The sequence below is a fragment of the Camelus ferus genome, chromosome 15 (genome assembly GCF_009834535.1).
Source record: "Camelus ferus isolate YT-003-E chromosome 15, BCGSAC_Cfer_1.0, whole genome shotgun sequence".
Lineage (NCBI taxonomy): Eukaryota > Metazoa > Chordata > Mammalia > Artiodactyla > Camelidae > Camelus > Camelus ferus.
Window position 1 is genome coordinate 45,491,990 of NC_045710.1, and position 26,492 is coordinate 45,518,481.

A 26,492-nucleotide genomic window follows, 5' to 3' on the forward strand; every position below is an offset into this window, starting at 1 on the left:
GATTTTTGTCATTGATAGATTTGTCTTTGTTTCCAGAGTATTCTTGAACTGAGATATCTGGCATATAGAGAGAGAGAGAGCAGTAACAATCTCCTAAAACAGGAAGACTTTTCAATGAAAGTAATTTGTTTTTACTTTTCTTAAAACTGTATCATCCATGAAACATATATAGACTTGTACTTTTCAGAAAAAGGTATGAAAATTTTAAAAAATTGTTTTATTCTACGTGGCACCTAGATTCTTTAATAACGTACTTGTTGAGATCAAAGTTGTAAATGGTTTTTAACCACTAGTATAGACTACACATTAGAGGAGTTGGAGGACAAAGAAACCATCTTTACTTCATGAGTTCTATGATGTTACATTAACTTTTAGAGATACTTAGTCTTTAGAGGATCCCATTAAATCTTGTTTTTTGTTTTGTTCTGTTTTCCTCCTTGTCTGGGCAGCGCAGTTATTTTATTGTTACTGAGGAAGCTGGCCACAAATTATATATGAGTGAAATAATTAACAACTATGGGGAGTGCTCATTCTCTCCAGTACCTTCCCATAGTGTACCTGAAGGAAGGGAGGGAGCCAGATAGCAACAGGAGGTTTTTCTCCATTGTAAGCCAAGCACACAGCTTCCATAGTACTTCCAAGCCTGCATGCTTGCTCATTTGTAAAGGAACCACTAGTCATTTTTCAGTAGTATTCATCATCTATTAATTGGGTGCACTGCTTGCTATACTATGTCACCATCTAAGTCCTTGCAAGTTTTTAAGATTTAACACTAAAATTAAAGTCTTACAGATTTATAGAAAAAAACTGTTAAAAGTAATTAGTAGTCATTAAATTGCCACTGGTTTCTGATAGTATTTATGATATAATAAAGTAAAACCACATCTGTCCAGATTTCTAATTTGAATATGTGAAAAATATATATCATGAGTAATTCACATTCTTAATGTCTATGAATTTCAGCCCTGGGTCCACTTCTACTAGAGGGCAGGGGGTATTTCATTACCAAGATGAATCCAGTTCCTAGCCCACAGTCTGGTGCCCTTAGCACAGTGGAATATAGGAAGAACATCTGCCTTTTTGCTGGTCCTCCTTGGTTGCTGTTCTCAAAGTATGGTCTGTTGAGGTCCATGAGATAGTTTGATGGGTCTGTGAAGCAAAGAACAATTTTATAGTAATACTGAGATGTTACTTGCTTTCTTTACTGTGTGGACATCTGCAATGATTGGGCAAAAGCAATGGTGGGTAAAACATGCTGACACCAACACATGAGTCAAGGCAGTAGTACCAAACTGTTATAGTAGTCATTGTATTCTTCATGGCCATGCAGTCTCAGTTCAAAAGAAAAAAAAAGCGAATTTCACCTAAGAATGTCTTTATAAAGCAGTAAAAAGCATTAATTTTATTAAGTATGATCCTTAAAGTACACATCCTTCTAATATTCTATGATAAAATGGGAAGTATGCATAAAACACTTCAGCTTCATGTCAAAGTACTACCATTGTCTTGAGGGAAAGCACAGGCACTATTGTTTGAGTTGTAGGCTTGGCTAGATACCTGCGTCAGGGAACACTATTTTTACTTGAAAGAATGACAAACTGTGGTTATTTAGACTTCATTATTTGGTAGATATTTTCTTGAAAAGGAACAAAATGACCTTGTCACTTCAAGAAAAACCCAGCTGACAATGTTGCCAATGATAGAGTTTGAGCTTTCCAGGAAAAAGTAGAATTTTGAAAAATTCATATCTGCCCCTTTAAGCTTCAGATTGTCCCAGTACTTAAAAGACTTTTCTGAACAGATTGGTGATGATATTAAGAAATCTTATTTTTAATATTGCATAATAATGAAATGTGTCAACATTTGGAATATCTGTATAATTCAGGGAATTAATATTTGCCAAATGACCAATGAATAATGTTTCAGAATTATACATAGATAATTTCAAACTGCAAGATAAATCAGTGGATTTTAATAGATCTATGGACTTTAATATAACAGTTTGAAAAGTTCATTTATATGTTTTCAGATTCTACATAAGAAACCACCACTTGTGAGTTTTGGTGTAGTATCAAAGAAGAAATTGTCACAATTGCCTGGAAAGGCTTTTAAAATTCCCTTTCCCACAATGTATCTGTGTGCTGGATTTCCTTTATTTGCTTCAATCAAAACAGCACATTCCAACAGATTGAAAACAGAAGCAGATATGAGAATCTAGCCGTCTTCTCTTAGGCCAGGCAGTAAAGAGATTTGCAGAAATGTAAAATACTGTCAATCTTCTCCATATTTTTCTTTGGAAAATAAAGTTTTCAAGATATATTAACAGGTAAGGTATATTGTAGTTTTTATAAATATTTTTAATTTTCTGTTTTAATTTCTAATATAGTAGATATCAGTAGATATGCCCACATAAACAAGCTCTAAGGGAGTTATCAATAATTTTTAAAAGCATAAAGGAGTCCTGAAGCCAAAAACTTCAAGAACTGCTGTTCTGTGACATCTGTATCTATCCTTGACCTCTGACTTTAGTTCCGAGCCTGAGACTTTAAGGAACTTCAGACCTATCCTTATTTCTGGTTGTACCTTGAAAATAATCTAGATTAAACCAGACACGCCTTTGAGTAGGCATTAGAAGTTTCAGATTTTCTATGTTTATGCAGGGCTTTGGTGAGGACGAGCTCATCCTTCTGAAGTCTAGCTCAAATGTCATTTGTAAGGCATGTGTTGACACCACTTTTTACTCTATGATCCCCTAGCACTGTGTAGAAACCTGTTTTTATCACTCTCATCACATTATGCCACAATAGTTGTTTATGCCTTCTTACTCAGTTATGAATTCTTCAGTGCCAAGGTCCATTTCTTAGCTTTGCATCCTTGGTACTTTTCATAGGAAGAGTGCAGTAAATGTTAGAAAGATGTGTTGATGACTTAAAGTCCTCTGTGTCAAGGCACAGATTTAAAAAAGAAAAAATAACATGGATTTACTATATAGCACAAGGAACTCTGTTCAGTGTCTTATAAAAACCTATAATGGGAAAAAATCTGAAAAAGAATATATATATATATATATATGCATACAAATCACTTTGCTCTACACCTGATACTAACATAATATTATAATCAATTATACTTCACTAAACAAAGAGAAATTTAAAAAGAAAAGGGGTTATAAAATACATAGACAACAAGGACCTAAGGTATAGCACAGGGAACTATATTCAATATCTTGTAATAACTTGTAATGGAAAAGAGTGTGAAAATTATATATATATGTGAAAATTATATGTGTGTGTGTGTGTATATATATATATATATAAAACTGAATCACTTTCCTGTACACCGGAAACTAACACAACATTGTAAATTAATTATACTTCAATAAAAAATTAAATAAAAATTAATTTAATTTAAAAAAAAGGGAAGATATCAAGATAGGAATTAAAATGGGTCTTTCTTGGAGGAGGGTATATAGCTCAGTGGTAGAAGTGCATGCCTAGCATGCATGAGGTCCTGGGTTCAATTCCCATTACCTCCATTAAAAAAATTAATTAATAAACCTAATTACCTGCCCCCCCCCCAAAAAAAACCAAGGAATGAAAATGAGTCTTTCTCCAGTTTCTGTGTATCATATTCATTATAATGAAGCACAGCATATACACATGCAGCATTGGTAACTCATGAAAGTTTCCATATAAAAATGTGGCTATTTAACTATTATTTATGCTTTAAACAGTTGACATATTTTTGGTGTAACTTAATTGTATTTGTGTTTAATGCAGCTTGGCAAATGGAATAAAATCACTTATTCCTTAAAAACATTCTCCAGTCTTGAAATTTACAACCATAAAATCATTTATAGTCAGAATATTCATGCATTGTTTTCTGGCAGATCTCTTATCCTATCTGAAGCTTGTCTCTAAAATATGGATAATAATAAGTCACAGGATTGTTGCAAGTATTTTTGTTGGACATATCTAGCCCTTTGTATTATTTAAAACAGTGGCTTCCAAAGTGCCCCCCAAGGAGTGCTCAGGATAATCCACTGGGTATGGGAAGAATATATTCAAACTTGTACCTGTATTTTTTAATCTAAAATTTAAACAGAAATTACACTTTACTAATATTTAATATGTACCTTAACATAGGTACCTTTACTCAGCCTACATAGCTACATATTAGAGGGTCATATATCAGGTAGAGGATGGAAAGAATCTTGTGGAAAGAGAAGTACAAATAGGAGAGGAATCCTCACATTGTCCTTTTTCTCAGGAAAGCCTATGCTTCCAATTAATATTCACTGGATTTTCATATTTCTGTAATCTTCCACTCATATTACATTGGCCATATTGTCGCATGACTATCCTTTGCTACAAGGTAAATTAGGAGACGTGAGTACCACACTTTTCCTGATTCCTTAGAAGAAGCAGGCATAAGAATGGATCTAGTTAGCCAGCCTTCAGTGTCTACAGAAATATTTTCATATTATTTTGTTGCTAAAAACAATACCTTTTTAACGTCTCACCTTTTTAAACTCTTGTATCAGTACACTTCAAGAACCTGAAAACAGAATTTTCTAACCTGTTTTTTAAAGTCCAAATAAAAAATTTTAGTGGCGTTTTAACTGCAACTAATTGACATTAAGAAATAGAAACTAGGTATCAACAAAAGTCTTCTGCAGAATTGGTACGTGGAACTGAAAAATGAGTATCCTGATTTAGTATTGATGAACTTATTGTATTTAGATTTATGTATCTTTGTGATGTATCTTTTCCAGCTATGACAACCATTCAAACCAGGTATCAACATACATTTTAGAACTAGACCTTCAAATTACCAAACCAAGATTTTCAAAAATAAAGCCCTTTTTTATCACGCTGTTCTTTTTTATGAGAGAAAAATCAGTTTTTATACCATTAATAAGTTAACTAAAATATTGTCATTGCTAATTTCATCTTTTTCTCCTCTTTAAATTTCCACTTACGGTATATTATACGTTTTATAATATATAATAGCACATGTGTGTAATACATAAATATATACCTATGAGAATGTTCTTTCTTTTTTTTTTGATACTGGCATGCGATAAAAGTTGGAGACCACTATAGCCTGTATAATACAGCTGGAATGTACATTTATCTTCTCCACAAACTTTGTGTCCAAGTATTCAGTACAGAAAATTGTTTTATAAAACCAAAATATTTCTCACTATCAAGAGCTAACCCACTCAGCTACTCTGACTACATGACAGTAATCAGCATTCCCAGTTATTTTAACTTTCCATCTAGTTTGATCATAATGTTTCAGTGATTATGATTCTTTTGAGAAGAATATACAACCTCAAGTTTAATTATTTTAAATCTTTTTCTTATTAACTCACAATGGGATCCAAGTGGAATCCATTTATTGAATAACTAACCTAAACAGTTGATGGCAGGCTGTGATTATTATGTTGTAATTTTTCTCTTGTAATATTCAATTCAATTTTTTAGTCATATAAAAACATAAAAATACTGTTTACAATTAATACCTGTGTGTCCATCTTTCAGCTTAAGGTGAAACAAGTATAATTGAAGCTTCCTATGTAACCATAGTTATACGTTAAAGTATATTTAAAATTAAATAATATAATTGCATTTTAAGTTTTAAAAAGTGGAATGTTCTGAGTTTATTATTCATCTGCCTTTTGAACACTTTCCTCTGATTGATACCTCTCAGGAAAAATATAGAGTTAGGGAACTCAGAAAATCAAAACTTACGTGTTCCGTGGTAAATTCTGCTTTCTGTTTCTGTCCCCAGCTGACAGTAAGAGTAGTGGATGGATATGATAACCTGAAGTAGTATTCCACCTGGGCTTACGGTTAGTAGTAGTTAACCGAGTTCTTTTCCATTTGAAGAGACACCAAAGTTAGATCATCACATAGCCTCATCTGTATTCCACTCCTTGGTACTCTTTATGGTGAGGAGAGAAGAGTGGCTGGATGCTTTCCTACTTCAAATGGCAAACGATGTGTGCATTCTCCCCTCTGGAAACTCTCCAGCTCTACTTCCTTATTGACAGTTCTCCATAATCACACCTTCCCACTTATTTTTGGCTACATCTATTGTGATAAGGATGACAGAAAATACTTATGTCTTAAGATCACTTAATACCTTTCAAAGACAACCAATTAATCAATATATTCAATATAATAGTAAGATATTAGCCAGATATCTTTTTAAAGGCCTTTCACTAGTGAATCTATGAAAATGATAGATTATTATTTCATATTGATGTTTTACAGATTTTTCAATAAAGACAACAAAAGTCTTTCTAGTTAGTCAGGAATTTTCAATGTTTAAATTAGAAACCACTAAAAAAATGACTGCTGCTTAATGTTTTGCATCCCCCAAGATGGAGTTAACGCCCACTCGGGGCATGCTTAGACTTGGTTGGTAATTACAATTGAGCTGTAAAATATTTTGACAGTTTCCAACTGTTGTGTACTTGTTAGTCATTTGGTGGCAATGCAATTTGGTGAGGTTTTTTGGTGGGGCATGTTTAATTAAGAATGTTTCAATTAAATAGTATGCCACACTAAGCATTAATACAAAAGTAGCTATGAACTACTTTTACTTTTTACCCAAGGCGGGTAAAAGTGTTTCGTTAAAAACACTGCAGTATAAGTGAAGCTTACCATGCTTTTAAGCTTCTACTTTTCTTTACAAGCTTTTACTTGTCATATAGTAAAGCACAACCAGCCAGCATTTAATTTGTAGCCTGAACATTAAGTATGATTTTCCTAGGTAAATGAATTCCATGGCAAATAAATCAAATTGCTCATGGTAATTACAGGACTAAGAAAGAAAGATGGGATAGATTTTTGCTGCACTTTTTTATCCTCTTTTTATAACAACAAAGCTCCTAATAATCTAATTTGGGCAATATGACAATTCCTAGAAAGAAAGTGTCAAACCTTTAAAACAAGGCAGGTTGCTTGTTCATACTGAAGAGTGTAACTGAAGCATTTTAAAATCTTTTTGTTAAACATACAACTATTATGTTTCTAAAATTATAAAGCCAAATGATAATGAAAAAAGTTTAAGCCCTTAGTATTATTTAAAGGTTGTAATTGTGAATGTCTCTGTGGAAATCTTCAGACATTTTATTCTTTGTCTTTCGTTGATAGGAATTTTGATCTTGAAATCAGCAAAACATATAAGGATTCTTAGGGAAAAAACAGGAATTCTGTGAATCTAATCCATTAATTCTCTTATTTTTCCTGCAAAAATATAATGTGGGCTGTAAAAATAAAACCAAATGTTATACTGTATCAATTTAGGATTTATTTTGAAATGTATAATTTCCCCAAATTACCAATGTTGGGAAATACATTAAACAAACCATCTTTATTTGCTTTTATAATCTATATATTCAGTGAGCAAAAGGGGTGAAATGGAGTCAGAGAAAGGCTGGGAATAAGCGACTAATTACTGGCTCAAATTAGAGAACTGAATAAGGTAATTTTAAACATTAAATTGGTTCCGTGACTGTACAGATTTGTGAAATCCATCAAACTGTACACTTTAAGAGAGTGAATTTTATTGTAAGTTATGCTTCAGTAAGTCTGCCCTTTAAAAATTTAAAAAATATATATATAAGTTGAGAAAGAAAGCCCAAGTCAGCATCCTAATATCATAAAACCTCTATTACATTGCTAATAGAAATTGCATCCATAATTGAATATGATGTATCCTTGTCCAATAAAGGCCAAAATTTGCAGAAAGCCTGGATAAAGCAGTTTAAGTATTGTCCATAGATATTATATTAGTATGTAATTTATTATATTCTATTGAATTATTAATCTATAAATTAAATATGTACCTCTTGGAAATATCTAAAAATATATTTTCCCCTTGGTTAACATTCTAAATCAGCATTTGTCTTTTATTTATGTTTTATACAGTCTTTATATATGTTTTTAAAATTCTCATTGGTATTACTAAAAGAAGTGTTTCTTTTATAAGACCCTTTTTCCTATAGTATACCTTCCTTTACATACAAATTTTGATTGAAAACTTTTTGAAATGAATTTTTACAACTTAGGTTGTATTTCAAATATGCACCAGGAGAAGAGGATTCATATAATTAAATTGTTTCATAAAAATGAATATCTAGCACTCAATTTTAGTAATTGATAAATTGGTAACATATCCAACACAAGTTAAAATACAGTCCATAATATTTAGAGTTACAGGAAAATAGATTTGCTTTGAATGTTAAATAACATACACACAATTGCTTGTGGATTTTAGCTTTCTCTGTTTTACTTTTTACTTATTCTAACAACTGTAAGAAAAGAAAAGAAGATGAGAAGATGTACTGAATAAGATAGTACATGCTCTGGGCCCTTCTTGGCATTTCACCTGCATTTTGCTAAATGGTAATATTAAGTGTTTGAAGGTATCGATCATCCGTAGGTACTTAATAGATTTTATGTAACCATGATCAAAATGCAAACAAGATAATTCTTGTGATTATAACAAAATGATTCAAAGTTTATTTAGAAAAAAGTAAATGTTTAGGGATAGTTTTTTTAAAACATTAAAAAAATGATAGTTAAATGACATTTGATAAGCTCTGCAAGACAATTAAAGCATATTATAAAGTAACAATGTAACAGTAAAAACAGTAGGTGGGTCGCTGAAGCAGAATGTCTAGTCCAGGAATGAACATGATTATCTCAGAATTTCAGTATACAATAAAGGAAGTGTCACAGAACAATGAAATGTTATTCAGGAAATAACGGTAGGATAATAATTCAGAAACTTAGTTCACACCATTCGCCAAATTTTACTCTAGGTGGAGGAAAGTGTTAAAACATTAAATTAGAAATGAAATTATTTTTAAAAGAAAAAGAAGACATTAAATTTACCAGATCTCTGGAGGGAAAATAACTTTCTTAACCAAAAGAAGTAAAAGATACCACAAAAGAAAAGCCATGAAGTTGGTTTGTATAAAAATTAAAATGACTAACATTAAAAAGAAACAGAATAGGTAAGGAAAATGTATTTGCATAAAAGAAAAAAAGAGCTAATAGCTGTATTACTTACAGATCATCAAAGAAAAACAGTAAATGACAGAGTTTGAATTCACTCAGATCTGACTGACTCCAAAGTCCATATATGTTCTTAACTTCAATACTGTGTTCTTTTCTAATGCTACATATCCTTGTGAACATAACTTCTCCCTCATGGCTATCTGTATGGTTTAGATATACTAGATTTACAGGAGAATTGAACTTATTTTCATTTGTTCATAGAAAAAAAAAACTGCCATGAAAAGAAATGATGGGTAAAATATGCATGATTTTAAATTAATAGCCCTTTAAAATGCATCTACCTGCAGCTCTTTTTTTTCTGTACTCTGGATTAATATTTGTTAGATCATATAAGATACCAGTAGTGCCACTAAAAAGCCACAAGAACATTCCTCTCCGGCAGAACTGCACAGCTGAAGAAAACAAGTAAGCAGAAATAGGTAGGAACTCCCCTAATAAACTAGAATTGGCCTACCTCACATCCTCCTGCCAAAGGTTGGATGTTGATGAAAAAGACTGATTTGGAACTTTCTGATAAAACTAATGGGTATATGTAGAAAATATAAATTTAGACTAAAATTCATTCTCTCTTGAATTTCTTACTTTTTCTGTTTTGTTTTTTTTTTTTTTTTCTCTGCTTTGAAATCTTACAGTACTGACTTGCACATCTACTGCTGCTGTGTTTTTAAGGATATCATAGTTCCTGTGTTTTGGCCTAATTATTTGAAATATTTGGGGTTTTTTTGTTTGTAGTGATTCTGAAAATTTCCACATACTGTTTTATAAATGCACTAACACAAAGATTTTATAAAGGAATCATTGTAAAATCATAACGTTAGGGATCACAGTCTCTCATCTAATTCTGAAATAAGAAAACCCACTAAAAAACTACCTCAGCAAGTTAAAGACAGTGTAATGTTTCATAATTCTTTTATTTCTATTTAACTGAGTTATGATGGGATGTGATTATTTTACGAATTCATCTGTATTGATAGGATTAACTCATGTGCTTTTCATGTGTGTTATACTAAATAAGCTTTCAGATAGACATGGTGAATAAAATGCATTTGTTGTGGAGTTTCAACCCTATTTGTAATCAGATAGCCTGTTAATGTTTCATGGATGCTGGATGAAGACATAAGCTTCCGAGTCAAAGACAGAGGACTTTATTATTCACAGCATGAGTGTCGGCATATTCATTTTCATTTCTTTTGCCACCAAATCCTATGGGGGTGACATGAAGGGTCGATTGGAAGCTACACACAGTGAGTTTACATCACAGCTGAAGAACATGTAGCTTGGGGGACTCACCCCTTTTATAACAATCGTTGAACAAGCCTGGTCTTTGTTCCAGAGGGAGCTACTACCTTATGCCTAAAGTCAGCTTGCTTATCTATGAAGAATGACCTGATAATGAGCAGTCAGGACTTTCCAATTCTTGGACAACCCAGCAAGATGTGTAGGAGCAGAAGAAACACACGGACCAACATCTCCCAGAACTCTGATCACAATATACTTTGCCGTGTTCCTTTTTTAGCAATTGTGCTTTTTTTGATACTAGTGCCTAAATAATAATCATTGGGGCTGAAATTTCACTAACTGTGTACCATTCTTTGATTTACACCTACAGTAGTAAGTTTAAAGAAATAATTGTAGTAGAGGCTGCTACTCCAAGTGGTACCTTTATATATCCCAAATAGTATTGTAGAATGGGTTTTTTCATATTTTATTTGTTTTTTTACAGGCGCCATTCCTTTGTGTTTCTAGCCAAAATATTATTGCAGTGTTTTTGATTTCATCAATGACTAGACAAGACTGCATAAGTAAACAACATGGAAAAAATATACTCTGCAAGCACCTCTGATCCAAATTCAGTGTTCTCCATCTCTTCAACCTCTTTACTTTTCAATGATGACATTACAAGGGGAATATTTCTGAAATTGGTGCTTTAGTTTAGGGTCTAGAATTTACGCTTAAGCTACCAATTAGTCTTCTCTTCCTCTTCTTTTTTTTTTTTTTTTTTTATACACTCAAAGCTGATGTTGGTTAATTTGGTTATTTAAAAATATGGCAATTCTCTGACCTGTATTTCTTCATTGTCTACAACAGTGGTTCTCAAACTTTTTTGTCTAAGAACCCCTTTATACTCTTAAAAGTTATTAAGAACATAGAGGGTTCTGGGAAGAACGCAGAGTAGGAAATACCCGAAATCTATCTCCTTATCACAAAGTTTCTGTATTTTAATTAATAAGCAACATAATAATTTAAAAACAATAACACAACAACAACAACCTTAAAGCTGGAACAGCAGTAAGTCAAATTGCTGGAGTTCACAGATGCACCTGGGATACGTGCTCCCTCATTTCAAGGCAGGACCTTAGCATGTGACTGTGAATTTAGGTATATATGTGACCAGGAAGAGTCGGAGAAATGGAAAACGCTGGAGAACAGAAAGCATCAGGAGCTTTTCATCAGGCAATCCCACAGCATTCTGCTCTTTCCCTCTTCTTTGCCTCTGTATCCTCTGTTCCTATTTCATCTGAACTTGTGACAGTCCCAAATCGCTCCATCCTCTTTTTCAGCTTCTCATCATCCTCAGACTTTCTGGAAATTGAAGAGACATTCAGACCAAATCTTTGAGCTCTTTCCGTTAGCTTATCCAGGTTAACCATAGGCTTGGTGTCAGGTGACAGGCCTTTTGATGAAACTGAAGAAATTCCAAATCTAGCTTTTCGGGCACTGGCAGAATTTGTCTCATCTAACTGTTTTGGAACTCTAGAGTCTATTGAAACCTTTCAACTTCCAGACAGTTAATTTTGGTCATTTCAGCTCTTTGCTTACTAATGGCTACCCACCTCCCACCTCCCACCTCCCAGCCCATGGCAGGCAGCCATGCATGTATTACTGGAGCAGCTTGTACACCACTTGCAGGAGTCAGGTGAGCAATAAGGACCCTATCTTGCATATATCAGATATCTGTGTTCTGATAGCTGATTTCTGCTTCTGATCACAGAGGTACAGACATAGAGGTGACCAGACATTGTTGCAAGTCCCTCCCCCTCAGGCTAAAGCAACTTTCAAGGGATTTAAAGGATTGATGCCCCTTATTGCCTTCATTTTTGTCTTTTTTCTCTTTGGGGAGCCAAACATTAAATATGAGGACTTTGGAAAGCAACTGCACATACTACTATATACAATATAGCATGTACACCAGAAACTAACACAACATTGTAAATCAACTATACTTCAATAAGAAAAATAAAGAGAGAGAGAGAAAAGAAAGAAGAGAAAAGAAAAGGAAGGAAAGAAAGACAAAGAAAGGGAAAGGGAAGGGAAGGGAAAGAAAAGAAAAGGGAAGGAAAGGGAAAGGAAGGGGAGGGAAGGGAAGATCTACGGCATGGAGACAGCCTACAACAGTTAACAAACAAACGAAAAAAAAAAAAAAAAACCAGGAAACCCTGAGAAAGGAAGTGAATCTCATTACCAGGGTTACTACATTATTATATCCAGATACCCAGTTTAAAAAAAAATCACAAGTCAAACAAAGAAATGGGAAAGTATGACCTATTAAAAGGGAAAAAAAATTAACCAATGGAAATTTGTCCGTGAGAAAAGATCAGATGTTGCACTTACTAGACAAAGACTTTAAAACAGTTGTCTTCAAGATGCTCAGGGAATTAAAGGAAAATGTACAGAAAGTCAGGAAGATGATGTATGAACAACATGGAAATATTAATAAAGAGAAAACCTAAAAAGAAGCCAAAAACAAATTCTAGAGATGAGAAGTACAGTAAGTGAGATGAAAAAGTCACTAGAGGGATTCAAAGGCAGATTTGAGCAGGCATTAAGAGCTAGTGAACAATTGAAATTATAGAGTCTGAGGAACAGAAAGAAAAAAAAATAGTGAACAGAGCCTAAGGGACCTGTGGGACTCAACCAGTATATACATCATGAGAGTCCTAGAAGGAGACGAGAGAGGGGGGTGGAGGGTGGGAAGGGATAGACTGGGATTTCAAAATTGTAGAATAGATAAACAAGATTACACTGTATAGCACAGGGAAATATACACAAAATGTTATGATAACTCACAGAGAAAAAAATGTGACAATGAGTGTGTATATGTCCATGAATGACTGAAAAAATGTGCTAAACACTGGAATTTGACACGACATTGTAAAATGATTATAAATCAATAAAAAATGTTAAAAAAAATCTTTCAGAAAAAGCAAATAAGAAATAAAAATTAAAAATATAAAGCATATAGCATGGAATTGGTTCCAGAATCCATAATCAAAGCCATTTCTAAAAATAAAAAAATTAATCACTATAAAAGTTTCCAAAAAAAGAAGGAGACGAGAGAGAAAGAAAGGGCCAGAGAGATTATTTGGAGAAATAATGGCTGAAAATTTCCCAAGTTTGGCAGAAGATAATGAATTTAAACATCCAAGAAGATTAGCTCCAAGTAGGAGGGGCTCAAGCAGATCCATACCAAGCACAGGCAGTAAAACTAAAAATAAACAAATAGGACCAGGTTAAACTAAAAAGCTTCTGCACAACAAAGGAAACAATCAAAAAATGAAAAAGTAGCCTATGGATTGGGAAAAAATATTTCCAAACTTGTATCTCTGATAAGAGGTTAATATCTAAAATATATAACAACAACAACAAAACAAGTCATCTGATTAAAAATGGTCAGAAGACTTGAATATACATTTTTCCAAAGAGGACATACAAATGGCCAAGTTTATGAAAAGGTGCTCAACATCACTAATCAGCAGGAAATGCTAATCAAAACCACAGTGAGATACCACCTAACACCTGCTAGAATGACTATTTAAAAAAAAAAAAGTGTTGATGAGGATATAGAGAGAAGGGAACTCTTGTGTACTGTTGGTGGGTATTTAAATTGAAAACCATATGGCAGAAGTATGGTGGTTTCTCAAAAAATTAAAAATAAAACTACCATGTGATCCAGCAATCCCACTTTTGAAATTAGTATCTTGAAGAGATAGTGACATTCTCATATTCATTGCTGCCTTATTTATAATATGGAAAGTATGGAAACAACCTAAGTGTCTGTCAACAGATAAATAAAGAAATTGTGGCATATATTTACAATAGAATGTTATTCAGCCTTTAAAAAGAGGAAATGTTGCCATTTGTAACAACGTGGATGAACCTGGAGGACATTATGCTAATGAAATAAGTCAAGCTCAGAAAGAAACTACTGTATGATCTCACTCATATGTGGAATCTAAAAAAAAAATAGAATTCATAGAAGTGTAGAATTAGAATGGTGGTTACCAGTAGTGGGGGTGTGGAATATAATGGTCAAATGATACAAAGTTTTATGTGTGATGAATAAGTTCTAATGATCTAATGTACAGCATGGTGACAATAGTTAATAATACTGTATTGTATGTTTAAAATTTGCTAAGAAATAGACCTTAAATGTCACCCACACACACAAAAAAAATGGTACAATGCGAGGTGATGGATACATTAATTTGTTTAGTTGTAGTAATCATTTCATAATATCTGTGTATCAACACTTAACATGGTACACCTTAAATATATACAATTGTTAGTAACAAAATAAAATACGGAATACCAAAACAAATCTATAACTGCTTTCTCATATAGTAGCCATTAGATACATGTGGCCATTCAGTGCCTGTCTGAAGTGAGATGCATTGTAAGTACCAAATGCATACTGCATTTTGATAACTTGATACAACACCAAAGACAACGATCCATGAAAGAAATACTGAATAAGCTGGATTTCATTAAAATTCAAAACTTATGCTCTGTGAAAGACAATGTGGAGAGAATGAGAAGACAAGTCATAGATAGGTACAAAATATTTGTAAAAAGAAGCATTTGATAAAAGACTGTTATTCAAAATATACAAAGAACTCTTAACAGTAAGAAAACAATCTCATTAAAAAATAGGCCAATGACCTTAACAGACAACTCTCCAAAGAAGATTTACAGATGGCAAATAAGCATATGAAAAGATGCTCTACATCACATGTAATCAGGGAAATGCAAATTAAAACAATGAGATACTACGCACCTATTAGAATGGCCAAAATCCGAAACAATGACAACACCCAATGCTGGTGAGAATGTAAAACACAAGAACTCTCATTCATTGCTAGTGGGTACAGCTACTTTGGAAGACATTTTGGCAATCTTTTGCAAAAGTAAACATATTCTTACCTTATGATCCAGCAATTGTGCTCCTTGGTATAACTCAAAGGAGTTGAAAGCTTTATGTTTGCACAGAAATCGGTATGTAGATGCTTATAGCAGCTTTATTCATAATTGCCAATGCTTGGAAGCAAATAAGATGTACCTTCACTAGGTGAATGGATAAATTCTGGTATATCCAGACAATGGAATATTATTTAGCATTAAAAAGAAATGAGCTATCAAGCCATGAAAAGACATGCAGTAACCTTAAATGCATATTAGCAAGTGCAAAAACCTCAGAAAAGGCTATAAACTATATGGTTCCAACTGTATGAATTCTGGAAAAGGCAAAAATATGAAGACAATAATAAGAGCAGTGGTTGTCAGGAGCAGGGTTGGGGGAGAGCTGAACAGGCAGAGCACAGAGTAGTGAAAATACTCTGTATATTGGTGAATATATTTCTTTGTACATTTGTCCATACTGATAGAATGTGCAATACCAAGAGTGAATCCTAAGGTAATCTGTGGATCTTGGGTGATTATGATATGTCAGTGTAGGTTCATCCTTGGTAACAAGTGTACTCTTTTATGGTGAATGATGTTAATGGGAGAGGTGGGTATATGAGAAATCTCTATGCTTTAAATTTTTTGTGATCCTAAAACTCTTCTGAGAAAATTAAGTCTTAGAAAAAAGATAGAGACAATCAATGAAACCAAAAATTAGTTCTCTGAAAAGATCAACAAAATGGATAAACCTTTAACTGGATGTACTAAAGAAAAAAGAGAGAAGACACAAATTACAAAATTACAAATGAAAATGAGTACATTACTACCAATTCTACAGAAATAAAAAGGCTAATTAATAAAGTACTATGAACACCTGTATGCCAACAAATTGGATAACTTAGATGAAATGAATAAATTCCTAGAAACACAAAACTTACCAAGACTGAATGATGAAGAAACACAAAACCTGCAAGGACCTATAAACTCATAAGGACATTGAATCAGTCATCAAAAATTTCCTCACAAAGAAAAACCCTGGATCTAATGGCTTCACTGGTGAATTCTGCCAAACATTTAAAGGAAAAAAGTTTTCCCAAAAATTGAGGATGAGGGAACACTTCCTAACTCATTCTGTAATGCCAGATACCAAAGCCAGACAAAGACACTTGCAAGAAAATGAAACTCTAGATCAATAACCCTTATAAACATTGATATACCAATCCTCAACATTTTAGCACACTGAATTCAGCAGTATATCTACATATTTATATGTAAATAATGTCTATTTTAATTTTTCTTTTCTAACATTTATACCATAGTGTATTTTTCTGGACTTAATGCACCAGCAAGGACCTTCAGTACAATGTTGAATAAAAGTGGTGGTGAATTCTCAAGCCCAAAGGGGAAATTTTACCATTGTGATACTTGCTGTAAGCTTTTTACAAGTTAAGGAATCTTCCGTTACTACTAGTTTGCTAAGATTATTTTATGGAATATAAATAGACATAAAATTTTATTAAATGCCTTTTGCATCTATTTAGATGATTGTATCTACATATTTTCCCTATAATCTATTAATTTGGCATATTACCTCAGTAGATTTGCTAATATTAAGTCAAATGTGCATTCCTGGGGTAAGTTCAGTTCGTTCAGTTTATGAATCACTAGATTTAATATGCTGATATTTTCACAAAGACTTTTGCCTCTATAGTCATGACAGTTTTTTTGTTCTGTTTTGTTTTGTTTGTAATTTTGTCTTATTCTATTTTCGTATCAAGATTTGCTTGGATCATGAAATGAGTTGGGGACTTAAACTCATTTTTCTTATTTGGGGATGAATTTGTGTAATGTTGGAGGTACTTCTTCCTTGAATGTTTGGTGGAACTTGTCAGTGATGCCAACTGAAATTTTGTTTATAGAAAGGTTTTAATTACAAATTCAGTTTCTTTAATAGTAGTAGAACTCTCTGGGTTTTCTATTTCTTCTGGCTGTACTTTTCTAGGAATTTGCTTTTCTCTTTTTTTTCTTGGTCAGTCACACTACGGGTTTAATTGATTTTGTCTTTTCTAAAGAAGGAACTTTTGGTTTTGTTGATCCTTTTTATTGTATGCTTACTGTCTGTTTCATTGCTTTTTATTCTTAACTTTTTTTTTTATTGAGGTCAGTTGATATATAATCTATATTCCCTGTGTTGTAGAATGTATCCTTGTGTTTTCATCTTTGTTTTATTTTTTCTACTTTTGAGGGTGGAGGGGCTTATATTACTGTTTGGGAGTCTATCAGAAGTGCAGCTCTGCCTCTCAACTCACTCTTCCTGATCAATCATTTAAAAAGGATCACTAAGGGCTTCACTCTGGTTTTCTAGTCTCTCCGGGTCTTGGCTTGGGGATAGTTGTTTGATATTTCTTAGAAGATTGTCTAAAAAATACTTTGTTTGGCTTTTTAAAAATTGTGTTCAGGTGGTAATCCTCCTTAAATTACAGCATAATCTTTCTGATGGTCTAGTGGGATAACTAACAAAATCTAACTTTCAGTTTTACTGTAAGAGTAAAATGAAGTTATTTAAATGAAAACACTTTGAAAAGGATAAGAACAGTACTGATACAGGTATTCTTGTTCTCACCGCTGCTGCTGTTTCGGGCTCACCAATTGTTAAATTTATTCAAAGTTCCCTCAGCCGTTTGCAGTAATTTGCAGTTGGTAGAAGGCTCCCAGAATCAGCAGTAGGGAGACCAGAATTTCCTACAACTTCAGCTTTGATTGTGTAGATCTCATTGCTCTGGACTTAATTAGTTATAGTTCTAGTTCTAACCAATAATCTAAAATCCAACATAAAGGGCAAAAAGTTTTTATTAATAGAATACTCTTAGGTTTTAAGTTGGGTCAAATGCCTTTTAAAAAAGCAATTAATTTAATATACACTGGGCAGTAATCTAAGTTCTAAAAAAGATAAGAAGTTTACTGAGGCAATCACTAGTCTCAGAAAACTTAGTTTCTGTTGAGGTCCTAAAACTGCATGGGAACACTTTGGTATAGATTCTAACTTCTCTACCTTCTAGCTGTGTAACCTCAATTTCCTCAACTGAAAATGGGAATAACAGTACCTGTCTCAAAGGAATAATGAGGATTAAATGAGCTAATCCATGTAAAGATTTTAACACTGCATGTGGGACATAGTCGGTGCTCAGAATGTGCTTTGTGGATTAATGAAAAGTTAATTAGTCTTATTGTAGAAAGAACTGAATGTATTGTAGTAAAAATGTTATAAGAGAGACATGAAGAGTCAAAGGAACATTAAAAAGTGCTCCTACTGACTCGGAGTTGGAAAGAGAGTTCATGTGGGAGATGACAGTTGAATTTAATCTTGAAGGTAGAGGTGAATTGTGGTAGCTGTACTTGGGACAGAAGATATTCCAAGTGTGGTGGCAGTCTGTATGATCACAGACTGGAAGTGGGGGAGCTGGGAGGTAGGCAAGAAAGCCTAGTGATTTTAGAGAATAATGAGTCACCTAAAGAGTAGAAACAATGAAAAAGATTTGAGTTGAATGCTTACTAGTTTGACATCATTTTGTATGTTCTTGAGAGCCATTAGAGACTTTGACTTGTGCTTTAAGATTGTTGTTATGACAACGAATCAGGAGAATTTGGAAGAAGGAAGACCTATTAAAAAGATTTTCCAATAGCCTAGGCAAAAGAAGATAAATTACAAAAACATTACAACAATAGGATCAAAATTGCCTGTGAATTAACTTGTAAAAGATAATAGGTGAAGAAAGAGTTGAAAGCTGATTCTGAGATTAAAAGTCTGGAGATTGGGCCGATAGTATCATTTGCAGTCATAGTGAAAATGAAGCAGGTTATAAAGAAAGAGTTTAATAATGGTTTTGGACATACTGAGTTTGAATTTTATGTGACAGGAAGGACAGCCAGCTGGAAATGTCAGCTTGAGATAGTTTGAACTATAGATGTATATTTAGGAATCATCTGCATGGAAGTGATAGTTGGAATCCTGGGAGTGAATGAACTCAAAGTGTGGAGAGAGCAATACCTAGAGGAATATGTGCTTGTGTCAATGGAAGAAGGGGAGACAGCCAAAGAGAAAGCAACTATAGTCAGAGGGGAAGATTTGAAAAAAAAAATGGAATTGAATTTTTGTGCAAGTACTAAATCTTACGGAATTTAATAACAATTTATTTGACTAGGTTTCCTGAAAGAGATCCCATTGCTGTTAGCAAGAATAACAAGGTGGCCTTACTATATTTAATACTGTGTGTAATATGCTCTCTTAACAGAAATAGTGTATTAATATTATCTATATTAGAACATAGAACTGTCAAGTCAAGCTGTGGTCTCAAGCCCTGTTTCCTCTCTACTGTCACACCACTTCAAACTGCCTTCATAATCATGATGGTTGACATCTAACTGTAGTTCTCAGTTAAACTGGTGCAGTTTCATCCATGCAGTGGCTTGACAGAGAGAACTGGGAGGATCACCTGTTTGAAAAGACTGTGATCATTCTGACCATAAAGTTATTATTAGAATGGCTTTTAGAAATTTCCTCTCTTGGTGCATAAAAAAGACAACTGTAACATCTGTACTTTACTTCCCCAACATGTTAAGTAGAGATGCCTTCTCACAGTCAAGTTATTGCAAAAATACAAAAGAGAACTTTTGGATAGTTATTCCAATATTTGAAAGTTTGGTTCTACCTTTAACAGCCAGATTTTGGCATCTTCCTTTCTTTGGAAAACAGTAAATTACAAAGTTATTCAGAGTTTCTTCTTTTACCAAACTCATAGAAACAGACTGCCCAAAATTCCAAGAACCCCGTTTTGCACATAGACTATCAAGATTATCTTCTAGTTAAAGCTTTGTTTGCAAAAATTTTGTTCACTATCTTGAAGAAATTCATGGCCTTTAAAGTTTCAAAAGACCCTCAAAAACTAGAATTCAAATGCTGATAATGCATCAGTGGTAGTAATAATAATTTTAGTCAACATTTACTGAATAGTTAGTATGTGCCATACATTGTGCTAAATGTTTTGCACGCATTTATTCATTTAAATGATATATACTGAGTGCCTGCTGTATGCCAGGAACTGCTCTGGGATACATTAATTAATAAAACAAACTAAAATTCTTGCCCTCATAGCCCTTTTATTTGGTGAGGATGGACAGGTAATAAGCAATAAGGATAGCTAATAAGCATATTTTGGTAATGACCAAAATAAAGCATAGGGACCATAGGAAGGTCCGTATACTATGGAAACACTACAGCAAGGTAAGGGGAAGTCAGGAGGACTGGTTGGACAATGGAGATGGTTGCATTCTTAGATAGGGTGGTCAGAATTGGCCAATAGGGTTGGGTGTATTCAAGTAAACCACTGCAGATATCTGAGGGAGCACCCAGGCAAATGGAACAATCCATATAAAGGCACTAAGGTGGGACCATATCTGAGGTATCCGAGGAACAACACAGAGCTTAGTTTGGTTCAAAGTTATCAAGAGAGAGTGACAGTGAGCATAATGGTCAGAAGGAAGGAGATCTTGTTACCATTTTATAGATGAGGAAACTGAAACAGAAAAGTCAGGTAACCTGCCACATACAAAATCAGGAGCAGTCTATAGCAAGAAACAAGCATTTTTATCCATTTATATACTGAAGATTTCAAAATGACTTAACTATTATTTCTTTATTACCCTCTGCAAAATATTAGATGAAGGATCAGCACTTCTGAAGTGGATGATACATTGAACGGTGGCTCTACTTCAGTTTTCTTTGCAACCAACATGACCACTTATAGGGCTTATAATTTCATCAGTTACATGTGGCTTCTATTTCCTGCCCACGCAATAAGCATCCCTGTGAGATGTTCTAATGCAAGGGTTTTGTGTTAGGGTAAATCCAAAGTTTAGTTCTTCTAGCCTTTTCATTCTGAGCCTTCTTAGAAACAAGGATATATTCATGATCATAATAACATGGTATGTTTTCCTTAATTCTTTATTACAGAAAGCCACTCTGGATTCCAGCATGGTGATAATGACATGTGTACATTACTTATGTACAGGCTACTAATGATTGGAATTAATCGGTGTAATGATTGTTGCAGGTCATATGGCCCGTGTACATGCTGCCCATGCTTGGAATGAATCAATGCCTTAATAGTATAATTGGATACAGAGAAATATTTAAATAAAGACAATCCTTTAAATAATAGACAATCTTAAAAAAAAGTTTGTGCCCAGTTCATTGATCCCCTGCCTCATCAATAGACCACTCTTCACTCCAGTTCCAGGTTTAGTGACTAGAGGGATTTGAAAGTCACAATGAAAAATCATCTTTAGGTAAAAAGATATTTAATAGTTCATTTTTATAATGCTAGATTGATAGTTAAAAGAACTGTTATTTATTCTAAACTAAATACCTTTCTGTATTGGGAATTCTATTTCTACCTCTTTCTTCGTATTAAGTAGAACTGATCCAAATGTATTGCTTTTTATGACCTGGAAATTTTTCAGTGTTGACATTGAATAGGTGATTATTTAAAGAACAGCACTTTTCTAAATTCGTGGTTTTTATGTAACAATTTGTTAATCTGACAGTTAATAAAAAAAATAAGAAATTACATCCTTGGTGTTTCTTAGTAGTCTTCCCACAGGAACAGTGAACGCATGTCATAATCATGTGGGGTTGATAATTTTAATTGTTTGGCACTAACATGCTTTTGTCAAATGGGGGCATCATTGGTCTTTCTTAAGTAAGCTGTGTGCAAGACTGGTTTGCTTGTTAAACTTAAACGATAGTAGGGGTAAATAATTGTTCTCCTTTCACCTTACTTTAGAGGGCCTCTATTCATAGCTATAGGCAGCACTCATAATAGCAAGATGTAAAATCCAGAAACATTTATTAGTTTCCTTTATAGTTTGCCATTGTATCAGCCTCTATAGTTACCATCACAAAATGTGGTTTTTATTCAGTAAAAGAAAATGACACAGTTTTTAGAATAATAAAAGTTTAGGATAAAAATCTTATTATGTAGTCTTTGTTTTGTTGTCACCATTGTTGTTTTAAGTATATGAACAAGGGGAAAAAACCAAGTGAATGCTGAAGATTTAAAATATACATCCCTCATACCCACATACCTAGCGGACCTAATAATATTCAAAAGTAGCTATCAATAGTTAGAAGATATTTTGAGCAAATCCAAATTACATACTGTTGTGTGCTGTTGCTTCCAACACCTTACTGCTGCTAATAACTAAACCTGTTTTGCCATCATTAAATTTATATAAGAAATATGTTTGAATGTTTATCATTGCATTAAAATGCATATGATTACTGTATTTTTTTAAATTGTGATTTTGATCCTCTCCACCAGTAACTTGTGCTACAGTTCAACTTCAAAATATATTCTTTTTAATCTAGTCAAAAAGGAACTATATTTGTAAATGATTGCATTTGGGGAAATTTTTTTAGAGTGTGAGTTATATAGATTTTCAGCCTTAAGTATTTAAATACTTTAATATAATGTTTCCATCAGTACAGTTCTTGGCCTGTTCTTATGTATAAGGTTAAATTCTTACATATCTACATTTTGTCAGGCAAATGCCATAGGCTAAAACTGAGGATAATAACTTCAGATTCATGTCTCCTTCCTTAGAGGTTACAACTGTCTTGAAGTGACAGTTTGAAGGACCTAAACTAACATCAAAGTGTTCAAATGATCTGGTTAGGTCAATTAATGTTAATTTTCGTCTTCCATTAAATTATTTTAATGTTTTCCTCTTTTCCTTTTTTCTAGCCGAGTCCTATACCAAGTCCTGTTTTGGGACGAAAGCCAAATGCTAGTCAATCATTGCTTGTATGGTGCAAAGAAGTTACAAAAAACTACCGAGGAGTGAAAATCACCAATTTTACTACATCGTGGAGAAATGGCTTATCTTTTTGTGCAATATTACACCACTTTAGACCAGATTTAATGTAAGTAGAAACATTGTCCATTCCTGTAAATATTTTGTAAATAATAAATAGGTTTTTAAAAAAACAAAATAGCACATAAAATACTTGACTCTTTTCATTATGCATACCTCTTTCTTTTGGGGAGAAGAAATGTAGCCCAGAAAGAGAAGTTCTTCCTTTTTGATGCCTAAAAACAATCTTTTCTATTTTAAAAGAAATTATTTTTTTCCTTAATCTCATACAAAGAACTGACTTCAGATTATTATGAAAATTTTCTTATGTTAAAATGAGATGAGACAAAATAAACCTGTAGCTCTTTATACATTGACAATAAGAGATTATTACCTCATGGTAAATTTCGTTGTCAAGGCTAGTCTCTGGTCCCCTCCCTTCTCTTTTAGATGGAAAGCTTCAGGCAGTGGAACATGTAATCACTGTTTTTATTTATTTATTTATTTATTTTTCCTTAATTTTCCACACTCTTAGTTTTGTTGTTTGAATTGCTGTGAAATTGCTAGTTAGTCTTTGATATTACTGAATGTCAAATTTTTAGAATCAGTTTGTTTTAAAAACAGCTGTTTTTATCAAATACTGTATGTACCTACTGTGCCATTTTCTCCCTCAGTGACTACAAGTCTCTGAATCCTCAAGATATTAAAGAGAACAACAAAAAGGTAAGGATTGCCAAAGAAAAAAATACATAGTTTCAATTTTCGCTTCTCTGCAGCTTTTTATTAATTTGGGGAAAGTGAGGTTTTGTGAGGTCATAACTATAGCTCACAGAAGGTAGTCTGTTTCCTGCAATTCAAATAGGAAGTATGGTTTACTCTCGTTTGTCATGGCCTTTCAAAATCAGAAGTGCCAAAATGGCATCAGATTATTATATGTGTACAAACTCCATTAACTGCCAAATATTTATTAAAGCATATTGCTTTTATTCAAGATTTAGCCTTTAAAAAGTGCACCCCAAACTGTTAGGCTATGAGGTTAGAAAAATCTGTTAGGGTGAGAGCAGGAGCCTTATAGGTATGCAAGAAAGATTGCATATGTTTCTGGAAGCAAAATGGTATGAACTTGGGTTCTTGTTTTTGTTTTTGTTTTTTCAGTTTTTTTTCCCATTTTCTGGTAAGCTATACAGTTTTTTCCACATAATTAATATACTGAGGGCAGAGCTTCCCAATTGTTGTGGGGAAGATATTGATCCTTTGAATCTTCAGGGTAGCTGCGCAGGGCTGAGTTGCTGGAGCCCTCTAGGCTGGCTGGTTGGCTGCATGCTGACTTAACAATGTACCCCTAAATACAGTGCAACATTACAATTTTCTACATGCACAACAACATAACAAAGGAGGAAAGTACCTAACAACACACAGCAGGTACTCAGTGTTTTTGCGCTGATTTGAATTCTTCAACTGAAAAGTTAATGGAATGTTTTGTCTTAGAGCAAGAGTTCTTAACCTGGGAGCTGTGGGTAGAATTCAAGGGGTCCTTGAACATGGCTAGGGAAGAAATATATTTTATTTTCTTCAGTTATGCATTTAGACAACAAACTACTGTAGTATTAGCAATGCCTGAGACACTATCAACTTTAGAATCTCAGATATTTTCTTATCACTTTACAGTTGCAAATGTCTACAAATACCTTTTAAGCACATCACTTGTTCATAATTGCAATAGTTAATTCATCCATAAAAAGAACGTTTATTGTTTCTCAAATCAGTTATATTAATATTTTCAAATTTTTATTTTTCAATACAATTGGTTTCTTTTATAATCATATACATTTTATACACATAAAATATTATTCTGAAAAGAGGTTCATTGCCAAAATAATTCATGGGACAAAGTGATTAATAACTTCTGGTCTAGACTAAAGTTTTTAATCTACTTTAAATTAGATCATTAGAAAGGAACTTTGATAGAAGTTCAATTAGGTGAAAATTTAAATTTAAAAAAATTGTTTTACTTTTATTGCTCTCTCAAAGCAAAAATTTATATTTCCATTAAAAAATTCTAATTTCTTTGCACATGCATGATGCTGACTCTAGAGAAATATATTTAAAAACTGTCAATTTGTTAAAATTAAAATATGCTACCAAAAGTAATCTTTAAAAAATCAGTGTAATTTTCTTTATACAAATCATGGTACGAAATAAGTCATTTTCATGAATTATTTCCTGTATGATTTTGAAGAGCCTGTGTCTATCAAAGTGAAATGCCTTGTTTTTTTCATCAGTTAAGTTATACAGTTAGCCCTCTGTATCTGCAAATGTGGAACCATGAATACAGAGGTCTGGCTGTGCTCTACCATTTTATGTAAGGGAATTTAGCATCCCCAGATTCAGTATCTGCAGGAGCTGCTAGAATCAGTCCCTCGTGGATACCAAGAGACGACCATATCTTTAGATATGACAGTTCTTTATCTGTATTTTCTTGCATTTCAATAAAATACTAAGCTGATTTAAGTGCAGATAAAGCATTATATAACAAAACATTATTTTTATAAAGTGAAGCTTTCATGTTACTGTTTGAGATTTTGAAAAGGAAACATTTTTGATTTTACCTAGCTATATATTTTTAAAGAGTATGGGAAATCTCATTAGGGCTTAATTTACACTTCTTTACATTTTGTGAGGAACTTAATAATTCAAGCATACTTTGAATTCACATGTTACTACAAGGAGAAGTATATCCCATTAAAATTTTTTCTCAATTAAATCTTAAAGGACAGATAATTACAGCTTTTTGAAAAGGATTTTAATGTAGATGATCCTATTCATTGCACAATTCAATAAATAATTGTTATACTTTCCTTGTCATCACTTTGCAACTTCTTACCTGATATCTACATTGAGTATCAGTTGCTACCTGCAGATTTATTTCCGGCTTCACACAGTGCTTCCCGATAACCCCATCTGCCCTTAATTGAACTTAAAGCAGTGCAAGAAACAATGCCTGTGTCTTAAGTTCCATGCAGATGCACACCATGACTGGCAGTGACTCCTTACCAATTAAATGACATCTAGGAATGAATAAGACCATTTTCTTTGAAAGAACCTCTTTTTCTCCACACACAAACAGCTAAAAAGGCAGTAGGTGATTGACCATAGCAGAAGAGGTTAACCTATAGGAAAATTCCTTTATAAAGTCTTGACCTCGCTTACAAGAAACCTGGTTTGTTTTTAAATGTTGTTTTAGTGCAATTAGTGTACATAAAATGAATTGCTACATGAAGCAAAATACCAGCAGGAGATTCT

General features: G+C 33.3%; 1 protein-coding gene across 4 annotated transcripts in view; it reads left to right on the top strand.

The window, feature by feature from the left end:
- The window catches only part of EHBP1 (EH domain binding protein 1), a 151,473-nt gene that overhangs the window by 35,129 nt on the left and 89,852 nt on the right, over positions 1–26,492 (top strand). For all 4 annotated transcript variants that reach the window (XM_032497640.1, XM_032497639.1, XM_032497642.1 and 1 more), the window contains exons 5-6: positions 23,081–23,259; positions 23,864–23,912. In XM_032497640.1, the coding sequence (XP_032353531.1) occupies positions 23,081–23,259; positions 23,864–23,912 (228 nt within the window). The remainder of the gene's footprint in view (positions 1–23,080; positions 23,260–23,863; positions 23,913–26,492) is intronic.